The sequence below is a fragment of the Manis pentadactyla genome, chromosome 1, assembly GCF_030020395.1.
Source record: "Manis pentadactyla isolate mManPen7 chromosome 1, mManPen7.hap1, whole genome shotgun sequence".
Lineage (NCBI taxonomy): Eukaryota > Metazoa > Chordata > Mammalia > Pholidota > Manidae > Manis > Manis pentadactyla.
The window spans coordinates 72,440,189-72,458,314 of NC_080019.1; the positions used below are offsets into that span (position 1 = coordinate 72,440,189).

At 36.9% G+C, this 18,126-nt stretch overlaps 1 protein-coding gene across 5 annotated transcripts in view; it reads left to right on the forward strand.

Annotated features, from left to right (window-relative positions):
• SETD2 (SET domain containing 2, histone lysine methyltransferase) overlaps positions 1 to 18,126 on the forward strand; it is a 165,243-nt gene that overhangs the window by 58,089 nt on the left and 89,028 nt on the right. For all 5 annotated transcript variants that reach the window (XR_005023078.2, XR_008996470.1, XM_036877191.2 and 2 more), the window contains 4 exons: positions 828 to 951; positions 2,018 to 2,095; positions 9,882 to 9,979; positions 11,775 to 11,901. Coding sequence is in view for 3 of the 5 variants with exons in the window: in XM_036877191.2 (XP_036733086.2) it covers positions 828 to 951; positions 2,018 to 2,095; positions 9,882 to 9,979; positions 11,775 to 11,901 (427 nt within the window). In the remaining 2 variants the exon portion in view is untranslated. The remainder of the gene's footprint in view (positions 1 to 827; positions 952 to 2,017; positions 2,096 to 9,881; positions 9,980 to 11,774; positions 11,902 to 18,126) is intronic.

Genomic DNA, 18,126 nt, shown 5'->3' on the forward strand with positions numbered 1-18,126 from the left:
CATAACAGCAACAGAGGCTGTAACAATATACAAATAACAGCGAATTATAATAATATTCATCCTCAAACCTGAAGAGATTGATTGACACCAAGTTGTCATTCCAGCCATATTCAAACCAATCGTACTCACATGAGTCCATGGCTCGCACTTTCCACAGGAGGCCATTAGCAGAACTGGTAGGAGGCTCTGTGCACACCCAGCAAGCAGCGGTTTTTGCTAGAGTATGTGCCCAATCCACAAAGACATTAGAGGAGATTAATCTTAAGGATGATAAGTCACACGTTTTAATGACATCAACTTAGGCAAATCTTGTCTATCAGGTAGGATACATGCAGGAGAAAGGTCCTATGATAGGATTGTGGCAGGGAGGGGGTCCCAGTAAACTGTTCATACACGAGGAAATTGCGAGGACGGAAGGTAACTTAAGATTTAAAAGCCTTAGAGAGAAAAGGCAGTAGAAGGGCTGCTATATTTGTTGCCTTTTTTCTTCCTAGAACATAAAGCCTTTAATTTTTGAATGCTTACTGATTTCTTCAGAGGTATTTCTCAACTATGGATCACTGTTTTCATGATAATGTCAACCAGACTTGAAAGTTTGTTTTAATATTAGTTGGAGAAGGGATATGCATTTTGGTAGTATGTATAAATTATAAAAGCTTCTTAGAATCAACATTCTTTTGAAAGGTATTAGGAAAGAGAAAATCACAATTAGATAGATGTTAGGTACTTTGCATATAGTTTAATTGCGTCTTGAGTAATACCAAATTTATCTACTTTGTAATGTTTCTTGGGCAGGAAGTACTATTATTTTCTTTTTGTTTTACTAGGAACACCTTTGTCCTGGAATATTGTGGTGAGGTGCTTGATCATAAAGAGTTTAAAGCCCGGGTAAAGGAGTATGCACGAAACAAAAACATCCACTACTATTTCATGGCCCTGAAGAATGATGAGGTGAGCAGCAAGAATGTGTCTCTTGAAACAAATCTAGAAATTGTTGAGTTTGAAAGGGTCATTCGTATGGCCTGATCTCTAAAATATGTGACAAAAATGAGGAGCAGAACAGTTTGTTTCTATTTGTTAACCGAAAGTATGGGAGAGAGAGATACTTACATATATATATGTGAATGTAAATATACATGCCTCATATTCCAACTCTTAAAAATCATTCATAACCCTAGAGAGCCTTATTTAATATCAGTATTTATTATATTAAAAATTAAAGCTGAGAATTTGAAGAATATTAAACCATTTTAAAAACATGCTCATTATATGTTGACACAACATGCTTTTGTGAAAACAAAGTATTTTCAAAAAAGTAATTTAAAAATTTATATCTGGCTCGAATTTAGCTGGATTTTCACATCTGCCTCCACATTCAGTCTGGAAATGCAAATTCTAGGGTCTTACTCCAGACCTGATTAATTTAACTCTGAGGGTGGGCCCAGCAAGAGTTTTTAACAAGCTTTCCAGGGGATATACACTCAAATTTGAGAGCTAGTCCACTATGGTATAGCATGCACTTTATTTATTTATTTATTTTTATTTTGGTGTCATTAATATACAATTACCTGAGCAACATTGTGGTTACTAGATTCCCCCCAGTATCAAGTCCCCACCACTTACCCAATTATAGTCACTGTCTATCAGTGTAGTAAGATGCTATAGAATCATTAGTCTTCTCTGTGCTATACTGCTAGTATGCACTTTAAAATGAAGTTTTTTACCCATGGAGTGAGATTGGAATATAAGAGGATATAAGAAATAGCTAAAAAGTAAATTGGAGCAACACTGATAGAAAAGGAGATGATTTTGCGCACAGGTAAATTGTTTATAGTTAGCACATCTTCCAGAGGAAGCAATCTGATATTTGGTACTTTGATGTACAAAGTAGTATGAGAGTTCTCTAAAGGAAAGGGGATAGGGATGTGGTCTTACATTTGCCTAATGCCTTCCCTTTGCAAAATGCAAGTGTATATTAGTGTCTCATTTTTAAACCTTTAATTATCCTTTTCCTTAGATAATAGATGCCACTCAGAAAGGAAATTGCTCTCGCTTCATGAATCACAGCTGTGAACCGAACTGTGAGACTCAAAAAGTAAGTTGTGGTAGATGTAGAATTTGGGATATTTCCTCAAGATTGATGTTCTGACCATTAATTTTTTATTCTGTATCATAGGTATCTATGAATTTTACTTTTGAACCATTTTAATAACTTTTTTCCTGCTTTGTTTTGTTGTTAAATTTTTATTTTGAAATAAGTTTAGATTTATAAAATAATAGTTCAGAAATAGTTCCTATATAACATCCTTCACCTAGCTTCCCCTAATAGTGCAGTGTTCCCATATACCATCCTTTACCTAGCTTACCCTAATGTTTGCATTGTATATAACCATAATAAAATTACCCTATCTAGGAAATAATATTCACTATTAACTAATTTAAAGACCTAATTCAAATTTTGCCACCTGTGATTTTTCTGGCCAAGGATACAACCCAGGATCTCCTGTTGCATTTAACTGCCACCTCTCTTTGCCCATAAAATTTAGATATTACTTAAAAGGTACCAAAATATAAAACTGAGTTTTAATTTTGATGAAGTCCAGATTTTTATATTCAGGTTTTTATCAGATTCCTATCCAGGTGCCGAATTTGACTTTTCAAATAGCATTTATAAAGGGCTGAATGGCCACCGATGAGAATTAAATTTGATGTGCTTGTGAGTACACTGCTTCTCATCAACAAGGCCAGGCTTTGAGTCTTGCTTAACTTCCTATCCCTGTGGCTGGCACATAGTTAACTCTTGGTAAATCTGTTTGTTGAATTTCATAAGACATTTTGAGATTTTAAGAAAATACATATCTTTTTCAGGTCAAGAAAGCTATGGACCCACTCCCTAGAAAAATGTATATCAGTGATTCTCTTTTTGAGATGGTTGTTTTTAATTCCTGGATATTTTTTGCCCTTTGATCAGTATCAGAATAGATCTTAGATAAGACTCTTTTAAAAGCTGAGCCATATAACAAATAGCAGAACCAGTCTGGAATCATTTAACCTAAGTTCTGGTTCTGGTTTTGCCTGTAGCTGATAGCCAAATGTCTAGTGGTGAGACTCCAATTGTACCGCGTCCCTTCATCTCTTTAAGGCTGGTTTTTTCCTTCAGTAACATGGTCAAATGGTCTGGACAAGAACTCTACATCCGAATTATATCTATTTTTTTGTTTGTTTGTTTGTTATCATTAATCTACAATTACATGAAGAATATTATGTTTACTACGGTCCCCCTTCACCAAGTCCCCCCCACATATTGCATTACAGTCACTGTCCACCAGCATAGTAAGATGTTGTAGAATCCCTACTTCTCTTCTCTATGTTGCATACCCCCCCCCCACATTGTACATGCTAATCGTAATATCCCCTTTCTTCTTGCCCACCCTTATCCCGCCCTTCCCTCCCATTCTCCCCAGTCCCTTTCCCTTTGGTAACTGTTAGTCCATTCTCAGGTTCTGTGATTCTGCTGCTGTTTTGTTCCTTCAGTTTTTCTTTGTTCTTATACTCCACATATGACTGAAATCATTTGGTATTTGTCTTTTTCCCCTTGGCTTATTTCACTGAGCATAATACCCTCTAGCTCCATCCATGTTGTTGCAAATGGTAGGATTTGTTTTCTTTTTATGGCTGAATAATATTCCATTGTGTATATGGACCACATCTTCTTTATCCATATCCATTCATCTACTGATGGACCCTTAGGTTGCTTCCATTTCTTGGCTATTGTAAATAGTGCTGCAATAAACATAGGGGTGCATCTGTCTTTTTCAAACTGGGCTGCTGCAGTCTTAGGGTAAATTCCTGGAAGTGGAATTCCTGGGACAAATGGTATTTCTATTTTGAGTTTTTTGAGGAACCTCCATACTGCTTTCCATGATGGTTGAACTAATTTACACTCCCACCAGCAGTGTAGGAGAGTTCACCTTTCTCCACACCCTCGCCAACATTTGTTGTTGTTTGTCTTTTGGATGATAGCCATCCTTATTGGTGTGAGGTGATATCTCATTGTGGTTTTAATTTGCATTTCTCTGATAACTAGTGATGTGTAGTATCTTTTCATGTGTCTGTTGGCCATCTGAATTTCTTCTTTGGAGAACTACCTGCTCAGCTCCTCTGCCCATTTTTTAATTGGATTACTTACTTTTTGTTTGTGAGCTCTTTATCTATTGTGGATGTCAAGCTTTTATCGGATCTGTCATTTACGAATATATTCTCCCATACCGTAGGGTACCTTTTTGTTCTATTGATGGTGTTCTTTGCTGTACAGAAGCTTTTCAGCTTGATGTAGTCCCACTTGTTCATTTTTGCTTTTGTTTCCCTTGCCAAGGGAGATACGTTCATGAAGAAGTCGCTCATGTTTATGTCTAAGAGATTTTTGCCTATGTTTTTTTCTAAGAGTTTTATGGTTTCATGACTTACATTCAGGTCTTTGATCCATTTTGAATTTACTTTTGTGTTTGGGTTAGACAGTGATCCAGTTTCATTCTCTTACATGTAGCTGTCCAGTTTTGCCAGCACCATCTGTTGAAGAGACTGTCATTTCCCCATTATATTTCCATGGCTCCTTTATCGAATATTAATTGACCATATATGTTTGGGTTAATGTCTGGAGTCTCTGTTCTGTTCCACTGGTCTGTGGCTCTGTTCTTGTGCCAGTACAAAATTGTCTGGATTACTATGGCTTTGTAGTAGAGCTTGAAGTTGGGGAGTGAGATCCCCCTGCTTTATTCTTCCTTCTCAGGATTGCTTTGGCTATTCGGGGTCTTTTGTGTTTCCACATGAATTTTTGAACTATTTGTTCCAGTTCGTTGAAGAATGTTGTTGGTAATTTGATAGGGATTGCATCAAGTCTGTATATTGCTTTGGGCAGGATGGCCATTTTGACGATTTTAATTCTTCCTAGCCAAGAACATGGGATGAGTTTCCATTTGTTAATTTCCTCTTTAATTTCTCTTAAGAGTGTCTTATAGTTTTCAGGGCATAGGTCTTTCACTTCCTTGGTTAGGTTTATTCCTAGGTATTTTATTCTTTTTGATGCTATTGTGAATGGAATTGTTTTCCTGATTTCTTTTTCTATTGGTTCATTGTTAGTGTATAGGAAAGGCACAGATTTCTGTGTGTTAATTTTGTATCCTGCAACTTTGCTGTATTCCGATATCAGTTCTAGCAGTTTTGGAGTGGAGTCTTTAGGGTTTTTTATGTACAGTATCATATCATCTGCACATAGTGACAGTTTAACTTCTTCTTTACCAATCTGGATTCCTTGTATTTCTTTGTTTTGTCTAATTGCCGTGGCTAGGACCTCCAGTACTATTGTGAATAACAGCGGGGAGAGTGGCATCCCTGTCTTGTTCCCGATCTCAAAGGAAAAGCTTTCAGCTTCTTGCTGTTCAGTATGATGTTAGTTTGGGTTTATCATACATGGCCTTTGTTATGTTGATGTACTTGCCCTCTACACCCATTTTGCTGAGAGTTTTTATCATGAATGGATGTTGAATTTTGTCGAATGCTTTTTCAGCATCTATGGAGATGATCATGTGGTTTTTGTCCTTTTGTTGATGTGGTGGATGATGTTGATGGATTTTCAAATGTTGTACCATCCTTGCATCCCTGGGATGAATCCCACTTGGTCATGGTGTATGATCCTCTTGATGTATTTTTGAATTCGGTTTGCTAATATTTTCTTGAGTATTTTTGCATTTACATTCATCAGGGATATTGGTCTGTAATTTTCTTTTTTTGTGGTGTCTGCGTGGTTTTGATATTAGGGTGATGTTGGCTTCATAAATGAGTTTGGGAGTATTTCCTCCTCTTCTATTTTTTGGAAAAGTTTAAGGAGTATGGGTATTATTATGTCTTCTCTGTATGTCTGATAAAATTCCAAGGTAAATCGATCTGGCCCGGGGGTTTTGTTCTTGGGTAGTTTTTTGATTACCGATTCAATTTCGTTGCTGGAAATTGGTCTGTTTAGATTTTCTGTTTCTTTCTGGGTCAGTCTTGGAAGGTTGTATTTTTCTAGGAAGTTGTCCATTTCTCCTAGGTTTCCCAGCTTGTTAGCATATAGGTTTTCATTGTAGTCTCTAATAATTCTCTGTATTTCTGTGGAGTCTGTCGTGATTTTTCCTTTCTCGTTTCTGATTCTGTTGATGTGTGTTGATTCTCTTTTAATAAGTTTGGCTAGAGGCTTATCTATTTTGTTTATTTTCTTGAAGAACCAGCTCTTGGTTTCATTGATTTTTTTCTATTGTTTTATTTTTGTCAATTTTGTTTATTTTCTGATCTTTATTATGTCCCTCCTTCTGCTGACCTTAGGCCTCATTTGTTCTTCTTTTTCCAATTTCGATAATTGCGACGTTAGACTATTCATTTGGGATTGTTCTTCCTTCTTTAAGTATGCCTGGATTGCTATATACTTTCTTCCTAAGACTGCTTCTGCTGCGTCCCACGGAAGTCAGGGCTTTGTGTTGTTGTTGTCATTTGTTTCCATATATTCTTTGATCTCTATTTTAATTTGTTCATTGATTCATTGATTATTTTGGAGCATGTTGTTAAGCCTCCATGTGTTTGTGAGCCTTTTTGCTTTCTTTGTACAATTTATTTCTAGTTTTATACCTTTGTGGTCTGAAAAGTTGGTTGGTAGAATTTCACTGTTTTTGAATTTCCTGAGGCTCTTTTTGTGGCCTAGTATGTGGTCTATTCTGGAGAATGTTCCATGTGCACTTGAGAAGAATGTGTATCCTGTTGCTTTTGGTTGTAGAGTTCTATAGATGTCTATTAGGTCCATCTGTTCTAGTGTGTTGTTCAGTGCCTCTGTGTCCTTACTTATTTTCTGTCCGGTCGATCTATCCTGTGGAGTGAGTGGCGTGTTGAAGTTTACTAAAATGAATGCATTATGCATTGCATTCTGTTTCCTCCTTTAATTCTGTTATTATTTGTTTCCCATATGCTGGTGCTCCTGTGTTGGGTGCATATATATTTATAATGGTTATATCCTCTTGTTGGACTGAGCCCTTTATCATTATGTAATGTCCTTTATCTCTTGATACTTTCTTTGTTTTGAAGTCTATTTTGTCTGATACTAATACTGCAACACCTGCTTTCTTCTCCCTGTTGCTTGCATGAAATATCTTTTTCCATCCCTTGGCTTTTAGTGTGTGCTTGTCTTTGGGTTTGAGGTGAGTTTCTTGTAAGCATCGTATAGATGGGTCTTGCTTTTTTATCCATTCTGTTACTCTGTGTCTTTTGATTAGTGCATTCAGTCCGTTTACATTTAGAGTGACTATTGAAAGATATGTACTTATTGCCATTGCAGGCTTTAGATTCGTGGTTACCAGAGGTTCACGGTTAGCTTTTTTAGTATCTTACTGTCTAACTTAACTCGCTTATTGAGCTGTTATAAACACTGTCTGGTGAATCTTTACTTCTCTCCCTTCTTATTTCTCCTCCTTCATTCTTTATATGTTGATTGTTTTATTCTATGCTCTTTTGTGTTTCCTGTAACTGCTTTTGTGGGTAGTTGAGTTTATTTTTTGCCTTTAGTTAGTATCTTTTTGGTCTGCTTTCTTTGCTGTGATTTTATTTTCTCTGGTGACGTCTGTTTAGTCTTAGGAGTGCTCCTGTCTAGAACAGCCCCTCTAAAATATCCTGTAGAGGTGGTTTGTGGGAGGCAAATTCCCTCAACTTTTGCTTGTCTGGGAATTGTTTAATCCCTCCTTCATATTTAAATGGTAATCGTGCTGGATACAGTATTTTTGGTTCAAGGCTCTTCTGTTTCATTGCATTAAATATATCATGCCATTCTCTTTTGGCCTGTAAGGTTTCTGTTGAGACGTCTGATGATAGCCTGATGGGTTTTCCTTTGTAGGTGACCTTTTTCCTCTATCTAGCTGCCTTTAAAACTCTGTCCTTGTCCTTGATCTTTGCCATTTTAATTATTATGTGTCTTGATGTTGTCTTTCTTGGGTCCCTTCTGTTGGGAGTTCTGTGTACTTCCGTGGTCTGAGTGATTATTTCCTCCCCCAGTTTGGGGAAGTTTTCAGTAATTATTTCTCCAAAGACACTTTCTATCCCTTTTCTCTCTTCTTCTTCTTCTGGTACCCCTATAATGCAGATATTATTCCTTTTGGATTGGTCACATAGTTCTCTTAATATTGTTTCATTCCTTGTGATCCTTTTGTCTGTCTCTGCGTCAGCTTCTATGCAGTCCTGTTCTCTGGTTTCTATTCCATCAATGGCCTTTTGGATCTTATCCATTCTGCTTCTAAATCCTTCCAGAGATTCTTTCTTTCCTGTAATCTCCCTCTGGACGTCATCCCTTTGCTCTTGCATATTTCTCTCTAGCACTGTCAGCATGGTTATGACCTTTATTTTGAATTCTTTTTCAGGAAGATTGGTTATGTCTATCTCCTCAGGGATTGTCTCTGTGATTTTGGTCTGTATGAAATTCTTCCTTTTCATGGAGATAGAGTTAGTTGTGGGGAGCTGACGCGTGTGTTGGCTGTGAGAATGTCTCTTCTTGCTGGTTTGTGGCCTTCTCCTGGGAGAACAGCGACCTCTGGCAGCTTGTGCTGGGCAGCTGCACGCAGACAGGGTGTATGATTCTTGCCTGGCTGCTGTGGAGTTTAGCTCCGCGGTTGCTGTGGAGTTAAGCTCCGCAGTTGCTGTGGGCGTGCCTGGCCTCAGTCTGCTGCTCCAATATGGCGGAGCCGCGTTGGAGTGGAAACAGGCAGGAGGCTGTTCATGGCTGTGAGGGGCCTCCGAGCTGCACTGCTGCCCAGGGGGTTAGGGCGCCCGGAGTTCCCTGGGATTCGCAGCTGCTGGGCTACGTGTCCCGGTCGCTTCCGTCCAGCTGTGGGGTCCCTGTCCCTTTAAGACTTTCAAAAAGCACTCGCTTATCTTTGTCCCAGGGGCACCGGCTGCAGGGACCCGCTCACAGGTTTTACTGTCCTGGTTCCCTAGTATCCAGCACACCACGCACTGTGTATCTGTGCTCTGGTGCAGATGGCTAGGGCTGGCTGTTTAGCAGTCCTGGGCTCCCTCTTCTTCCCTGCTCCGACTCCTCTCCTCCCACCGGGAGCTGGGGTGAGGGGTGCTCCAGTCCCGCTGGGCTGCAGCTTGTATCTTACCCCCTTTGCGAGGCGCTGGGTTCTCAAAAGTGGGGATGTAGTCTGGCTGTTGTCCTGTGTCTTCTGGTCTCTCTTTTAGGAATAGTTGTATTTGTTGTCTTTCCAAAAATATATATGGTTTTGGGAGATTTCCGCTTCTCTACTCAGGCCGCCATCTTCCTGAATTGTATCTTATATGTTTCTGGAACAAAGTCTGACCCCTGTATGTTTACCCCCATTTAGTTCTTGAGTTTTATGCATCTGTTCTGATGCTTCCCTTTCCTTTCACTACACTTACCATGTGACCATTGCTTCATGAAATTAAACTTTTGAGATGATGGCTTCCCTGGTCCCACACACCATCTTATATTAGAAGGTTGTTACTTTTAACAAGGTAATATAGATTTGCCTTTTGTAATTCACACGAAATATTCCCTATTTGCCCATTTTTAGTATAAGTGAATATTTACTGTGTGGAAATATGTAGTAAGAAAAGTTAAAGTAATAGTTACTTATATTAGAAATTATAGGTGGTGATATTCAGTCAGGTAGTTCATTAAATAAGAGTAATACTTAGATTTATTAGTTTATTTAAAGAGAAAAGTTCTCCATTTGTTATTTGGAAAAGAATTGTCTAAAAGGCACATGGGTGATTAAGGCAGATGATCTTTTAAAAAATATATGTAGATTAATTGGTTACTAATTTCTTTTCTTTTAAAAACATCTCAGTGGACTGTGAATGGACAACTGAGGGTTGGGTTTTTTACCACCAAACTGGTTCCGTCAGGCTCAGAGTTAACATTTGACTATCAGTTCCAGAGATATGGGTGAGTATTGTTTCTATTCAGCTTTGCAGCTTCTGATGGGGTAATAGACTATTCAGATATAGAGGTATAGAACTTTGGTGTGAGTTGCTAAAAAGTTACATGTACTGTTAACTCATATCTATAGAGTACTGTTTTGGTTTTGTGTTTTTCCTGTATTTGACACGTCTGGCAACTGAGGGATATTGTTTAGGAACTACATAGTTTTCTGCTGAACTTCATGCTGTCTTATTTATATGATTTTGCTTCTAACATTTAAAAAACTTTATTTATTATAGAAGTGTCAGCTGTGTGTGTGTGTGTGTGTGTGTGTGTGTGTGTATAGAGAATAGTATAATAAATCTCTGTGTATCCATCATTCATCTGTTAATTATCAACTCATGACTAATCTTTTGTCTCATCTCTGCCATCTTGTATTCTGAAAAATAATGTTACCTAAGTGTGTCTGTCAAAAACAGTAGCTGGTGGAATAGCAGTGAATAGCCATAGCATCTGTATTGTGGTTTCATAAGACTCCACTAAAAGAGCAGGGTTCCTTGGAGGAATGTCTAATTTCAGGTTTGAAACAGGAATTGAAGGTGATCCTGAATTATCTTGTCATATCAGGAAACCAGTTATAAAAGATTAGGGAAGGTCATCTCAAAGGGACTGAGCTACTTTGAATAGGCTCCTGTTTAATAAAATGTACGAGTTTTTATTAACAAACACTTAAGCATCAATAAAGGTAATAACTGCAGTGGTTTGAAATACATTATGTGAAATTCATCAGTTTTAATAATATTTTTTAAATAAAACTGCATTAGTCATGATTGAAGGGAACCAATTCATGATTTTGAAGAATTATTTAAAAATTTAAGAAGGAAAAAAAAAATCAAGCATTTATCCTGCTGTTGCCAAGTGCATTGTACCTAGGGAGTATCAGGTCAAGGAGTTATTTTGGCTAATAAATGAAGTAGTAATGGTATCTAGTGATAGCTTGTGTTAGTGTGGGTCTAAGCAGTGGTCAAGTATTTGGGGTGAGTGCCGACTAGAGTTCCATGTTTTTTCTATGTTTATATTGTCCCCTTTGAAGGAAGGGAAATTAGAAATCCAGTGCCATTTGTCATTTCCTGCTCTATTTATTGAATGATTTATTTTTGTGCCTCTGATTACTGCTGTCATATACTAAATCTATCAGTTTACTTTTGAACTAGTCCTTCATATTTTCTTCAGATGGCTCTGGTCACAGAGTAAATTATGGCAGAAGTGGGTTGTGGACTCAGGCCTATCTTCTTTCCATCACTTTTCCTTGACTCCATGCTTACATTTATTTATTACTATGTTGACTCTTAGTGTCTCATCCTTATGTGATAACTTTTAACAGTCATGTATTTTTTAGTGTCATATACTAATAATGCATTTTATATCTGTGTGTATCTGTTTATAAGAATATATTTTGCTCTATATGCCATTAAATATTTAATTATAAATGATAATCAACTACTTAAGCAATTTTCTTTGCCCAACTATGTATATGATCTCTTATTTTCATCCATTAGTAGGTACTGCCATAAAATTGAGAAATTACTCATTAACTTCTTGGCTAGTTTTATCTAGGTAATAAGATTAGAAAAAGAATGAATATTTTTTAAGAACAATTTTCAGGCATTTTCATCAGATAGTGTCAGATTTGTTAGGGTCTCTTAACATAATAAAGTGTTTTTTCCTTTAGGCTGCATTGACTTCTCTCTTGTATGTAATTATTGTCAATATTTTTATGTGGTCATAGTCTGATGTCTTTCCTATGCCCCTTGAACAGAAAAGAAGCTCAGAAATGTTTCTGTGGGTCAGCTAATTGCCGGGGTTACCTGGGAGGAGAGAACAGAGTCAGTATCAGAGCAGCAGGAGGAAAAATGAAGAAGGAACGATCTCGTAAGAAGGATTCAGTAAGTATTCCGCCCTTCATTCAACTTTAACCATACACATTTTTAAAAATTGAACTATCATTAATTTATAATCTTATAGTAGTTTTAAATTTGCAACACAGTGGTTCAGCAGTTACCCATATTATTAAATCCTCATCCCCAGTAGTGTAGTTACTATCTGTCAACATAAGAAGATGTTACAGAATCATTGGCTATATTCTCCATGCTGCCCTTCCTTCCCCATGACTAGTTTATATTATGATTGAGAATTTTTGTGTTCCTGTATCCCCCTCCCACTCCCCACCCATCCACCATACACATTTTAAGCAAGGAGGTAGCTTTTCTAATTGAGGTTTGAAAAGTCAAACTACAAACAGGTATTTAGGGTCAGATGAGATAATCCTGGAAAGGAAGTATGCTTGCTATTTTTATTTCAGGTTCATAGAGATTAGAATTGGATACTGAGAACTACTGAAGAAATCTTGAAAACACATGAGCTAATAGTTTTTCAGAGCCTGTAAAACTTCTAATCCTAAGGACAAATAAAATGTTTGTTAGCTTACCTAAGTCTAATCTGCATTCCCAATCTTTTAATATTGGTTTGTCTTTTGTTTGGAACTCTAAAGTTTGCCAAGTGTCCTTAAATCCCTGAAAATCCTCTTTGGATTGTAAGATGAGTTTTGAAAGGTAACAAACAACCCAACAGAGAGAAAAGGAAATTTAAATAGACTATATTGGAACAACAGTTTTTATATTAAATTATAATACTATTTGATAGTAAAACAGTATCCTTTTTTCTAACCCAGCTCATGAGCCACTGATGGAGGCAGAAAGTATCTTGTTATTTAAGGGATTCTTACATAGGACAAGGATTTTTTGTTGTTTTTAAAAATCCCCCTTCCAGGAACCCTCCTACACTGCTGGTGGGAATGTAAATTAGTTCAACCATTGTGGAAAGCAACATGGAGGTTCCTCAAAAAGCTCAAAATAGAAATACCATTTGACCCAGGAATTCCACTTCTAGGAATTTACCCTAAGAATACAGCAACTCAGTTTGAAAAAGACATATGCACCCCTATGTTTATCACAGCACTTTTTACAACAGCCAAGAAATGAAAGCAACCTAAGTGTCCATCAGTAGATGAATGGATAAAGAAGATGTGGTCCATATACACAATGGAATATTATTCAGCCATGAGAAGAAAACAAATCCTACCATTTGCAAGAACATGGATGGAGCTAGAGGGTATTATGCTAAGTGAAATAAGCCAGGAGGAGATAGACCAGTACCGAATGATTTCACTCATATGTGGAGTATAAGAAAAAGAAAAAACTGAAGGAACAAAAGAGCAGCAGAATCACAGAACCTGAGAATGGACTAACAGTTACCAAAGGAAAAGGGTTTGGGGAGGATGGGTGGGAAGGGAGGGATTAGGGAGGGGAAAAAGAAAGGGGGCATTACAATTAGCATGTAAATGTCGGGGGGGCACAGGGAGGGCTGTGCAACACAGAGAAGACAAGTAGTGATTCTACAGCATCTTACTACGCTGATGGACAGTGACTGAAATGGGGTTAGTGGGGGGGACTTGGTGAAGGGGGGAGCCTAGTAAACATAATGTTCCTCATGTAATTGTAGATTGATACCAAAAAAATAATAATAATCCGCCTTCCATTTTTCTGAGGATCCCTTCACCAGAGCAGTGTTTTTCAGCCTCAGAACCACTTGTGAGGGTCCATAGTGAGAAGGCATATTTCTGCGCCAATCCCCAGACCCTAGGAATTTTAGTGGAGGGTGTTAGTCAAATCCCCAGTGATTCTTTTGCAGGTAGCTTATTCCTGGGTGTTTTAGGAACCATTACTATTATGACTTGAAACAACAATCTTACTGCTTACATGAGGAGATAGAAGACATAATGGAAGGAGTGAATAAAAAGTGTAATGGATAAAAGGTGATGTCAGTAAGGCAAATTAATTGGGGAGAACTAAAGAGAATTTGAATTTTGTAAGGAGACATAGCAAACTGCATTGGAAAGGCCCACTTAAAATTTTTAAAAAAGGACCATTAAAGGTATGTAAAAAGGAAAGTTTATAACAAACACTTGGTACATTAACTCATTTAGCTCTTACTGTGAGCCCTTAAAGTAGGTGCAAAGATTATCCCTCTTTTACGGATGAGAACTAAGGCACAGAGAAGTTATAAGGTCACCCGGTAGGTTATAGGAATTAGCTGGTCTAGCTCTTGTCTTTGCTCTTAACTAAGGTTGCACTGCAGTCAAGCTGTAGGGAGCAGTCCATCACCTCTAAGACAATTGTGATCGTAACAGCCAGTGTTTCTGCATTTTAAAATATATTGAGTTGTTTTATATAGGGTTTTAGAAATGCTTTGGAAAGTATAATATATATGTATATTTCTGCAATTTTTTTAGTTTCATTTTAAAATTTGATCCATGTTGATAAATACTTGAAAACATTTTCAACTGCTATAAAATTTTTCATCATAATTACAGTAGTTTCTTTACATATATTCCTAGTAATGGACTTGTGTTTTCAATTTTTTGCTCTTAATTGCACAGTTAACATCTGTGCATATGTCTGTTCTGCACATTTTTTTTTGCAGATTTTTTTTTATTGAAGTATTGTTAATACACAATCTTATCTTGGTTTCAAATGTACATCACAGTGGTTCAACAGTCCCTGTGATCAACTTACATTGTGACTGTCAATTATTGTGCCCTTTTATCCCCCTCCCCTTTACCCACCTTGTTGGTAACTACTGGTCTCAGTGTCTATGATTCTAGTGGTGCTTTGTTCCTTCTGTTTTGCTTTGTTTTTATATTCCACAAATAAGTGAAATCATATGGTATTTGTCTTTCACCACATGGCTTATTTCCCTGAGCATAATACCTTCTAGGTCCATCCATGTTGTTGTAAGTGGCAGGATTTCTTTTCTTTTTATAGCTGAATAATATTCCATTGTGTATATGTAGCACATCTTTTTTTATCCATTTATGTATTGATGGACACTTAGGTTGCTTCCATGTGCACATGTTTCTTTAAGGTGTATCCATGGAAGTGGAGTCACTGGGTCATAGGCTGTTACTCAGTCTACTTGTCTTCACTGTTGGAGGAAACTTTTTTTTAAACTCAAATTAAGATTGCTTTTTATTTTTACCTCTTAAACTATATAGTTAATAGTTTACCAGGACAGCCACAAAATAGTCACTGAACATATTGACATAAGCTAAACTCCCCATCAAAACTTCTGACTATTTCATATTTTCAAAACTTGAATAATAAACACAATTTTTTAAAGCTAAATTATTGGTGGGAAGTGTCCTCATAATATGATGGTTTCTTGGGCAGTGTCATATCCCAGTCACACCAATACAGATGGCTGTCTACCTTCCTGATAAGATTCAAGAACAAATCCAAGAAACCAATTTGTAGATATTCCTGTTTTTTGTTTGACTGTTTTTATTGTTGTAATAGTATGCCCATACAATTTAGTGTTATAGGCTTTTATCATTTAATAGACTGAATTAAATGTAACATGAATCGCATCATTTGGTGGCCTAAAGTGATGGGTTGCTCCAGATACGAATTTTAAGCTATTGTGGAACAAAAATATTTTGGTTGAAACTTTGTCCAGATAGAGAAATGACCCAGAATGATTCTAGCTTCCTAGAACAGTTATTTGCTTTTGACTGTAATGAAGAGTTTAACTCTGTTTTTACTTGAATTTTTTCCTATTGAAGTTCCCTTCTGTATGCCTAGTCTGAGTTTTGCTCAGTTACAGTTGAGTGGAATCACATAAGTAACACCTCTTGAATTCCCAAGAGTGAGTTTTGGGAATTCTTGGGTAGGGGATGCCTGGAGAGGACAAGATAGCAGCAGTTTAAAAAGCAGTTTTGTATATTTTAAATATTAACAAGAACACATAATTGTACTGTAGTTTCCATCCCTTATTTTAGCATTTGATCTGTAAGCATTTTTTATTCCTCTTATGATTGTATCTAAACTTACCATAATCCTTAATAAAACACCTCTTCTAGGACCAAGTGATTGTTTTGGCACATGTCACAAATTAGGTACTGAAATACTTCATTGATGGAGCTATAATAAGTCCCTACTAATATTACCTGATGTTATTTGTAGTTTGTAGTTTATAAAGTACATACAAGAAATAGTCTGAAACTTCCTTTAGTCTCTTCTGTTTTCATTTGTGAAACAAATTAATGGTAACTAATTTGCACAGTAAGAAGGTGAAAAGTCACATAAAGAAGAAAGCACACAGCAAACAAGTTACTATTGTTCAGAACATAACAGAGTTCCTACTAATTAGTAAGAAAAAACAGCATTAAAGAAAAATAAGCATGGAAAAACTTCCACAGACACTTCACTAATCCAAATACCCAATAAATATATGTAAAGGTGTTCAACATCACTAATAACCAGGAGAGTACAGATTAAATTGATCAAAAGTCATTTACATACTCACCAAATTGGTAAAAATTAAATGTCATGAAACACCAAGACACATAATAATTAAAATGGCAAAGATCAAGGACAAGGACAGAGTATTAAAGGCAGCCAGAGAGAGAAAAAAGGTCACCTACAAAGGAAAACCCATCAGGCTACCATCAGACTTCTCAACAGAAACCTTACAGGCCAGAAGACAATGGCATGATATATTTAATGCAATGAAACAGAAGGTCCTTGAACCAAGGATACTGTATCCAGCACGAATATCATTTAAATATGAAAGAGGGATTAAACAATTCCCAGACAAGCAAAAGTTGAAGGCATTTGCCTCCCACAGTTCACCTCTACAGGGTATTTTAGAGGGACTGCTCTAGATGGGACCAATCCTAAAAAGAGCACAGAACAAAACACCCAACATATGAAGAATGGAGGAGGAGGAATAAGAAGGGAGAGAAATAAAGAATCATCAGACTGTTTATAATAGCTCAATAAGCAAGTTAACTTAGACAATAAGGTAGTAAAGAAGCTAACCTTGAACCTTTGGTAATGACAAACTTAAAGCCTGCAATGGCAATAAGTACATATCTTTCAATAATCACCCTAAATGTAAATGGACTGAATGCACCAATCAAAAGACACAGAGTAATAGATTGGATAACAAAGCAAGACCCATCTATATGCTGCTTACAAGAGACTCACCTCAAAGCCAAAGACATGCACAGATTAAAACTCAAGGGACAGAAAAAGGTATTCATGCAAACAACAGGGAGAAAAAAGCAGCTGTTGCAGTACTAGTGTCAGACAAAAGACTTCAAAACAAAGAAAGTAACGAGATAAAGGACATTACATAATGATAAAGGGCTCAGTCCAACAAGGGGATATAACCATTATAAATATATATGCACCCAACACAGAAGCACCAACATATGTGGAACAAATAATAACAGAATTAAAGGAGGAAATAGAATGCAATGCATTCAATGTAGGAGACTTCAACACACCACTCACTCCAAAGGACAGATCCACCAGACAGAAAATAAGTAAGGACACGGAGGCACTGAACAACACACTAGAACAGATGGACCTAATAGACATCTATAGAACTCTGCATCCAAAAGCAACAGGATACACATTCTTCTCAAGTGCACATGGAACATTCTCCAGAATAGACCACATACTAGGCCACAAAAAGAGCCTCAGTAAATTCAAAAAGATTGAAATCCTACCAACCAACTTTTCAGACCACAAAGGTATAAAACTAGAAATAAATTGTACCAAGAAAGCAAAAAGGCTCACAAACACATGGAGGCTTAACAATATACTCATAAATAATCAATGGATCAATGACCAAATTAAAATGGAGGTCCAGCAATATATGGGAACAAATGACAACAACACAAAGCCCCAACTTCTGTGGGATGCAGCAAAAGCAGTCTTAGGAGGAAAGCACATAGCAATCCAGGCATACTTAAAGAAGGAAGAACAATCCCAAATGAATAGTCTAATGTCGCAATTATCGAAATTGGAAAAAGAAGAGCAAATGAGGCCTAAGGTCAGCAGAAGGAGGGACATAATAAAGATCAGAGAAGAAATAAAGTTGAGAAGAATAAAACAATAGGAAAAATCAATGAAACCAAGAGCTGGTTCTTCAAGAAAATGAACAAAATAGATAAGCCTCTAGCCAGACTTATTAAGAGAAAAAGAGAATCAACACACATCAACAGAATCAGAAACAAGAAAGGAAAAATCACAATGGACCCCACA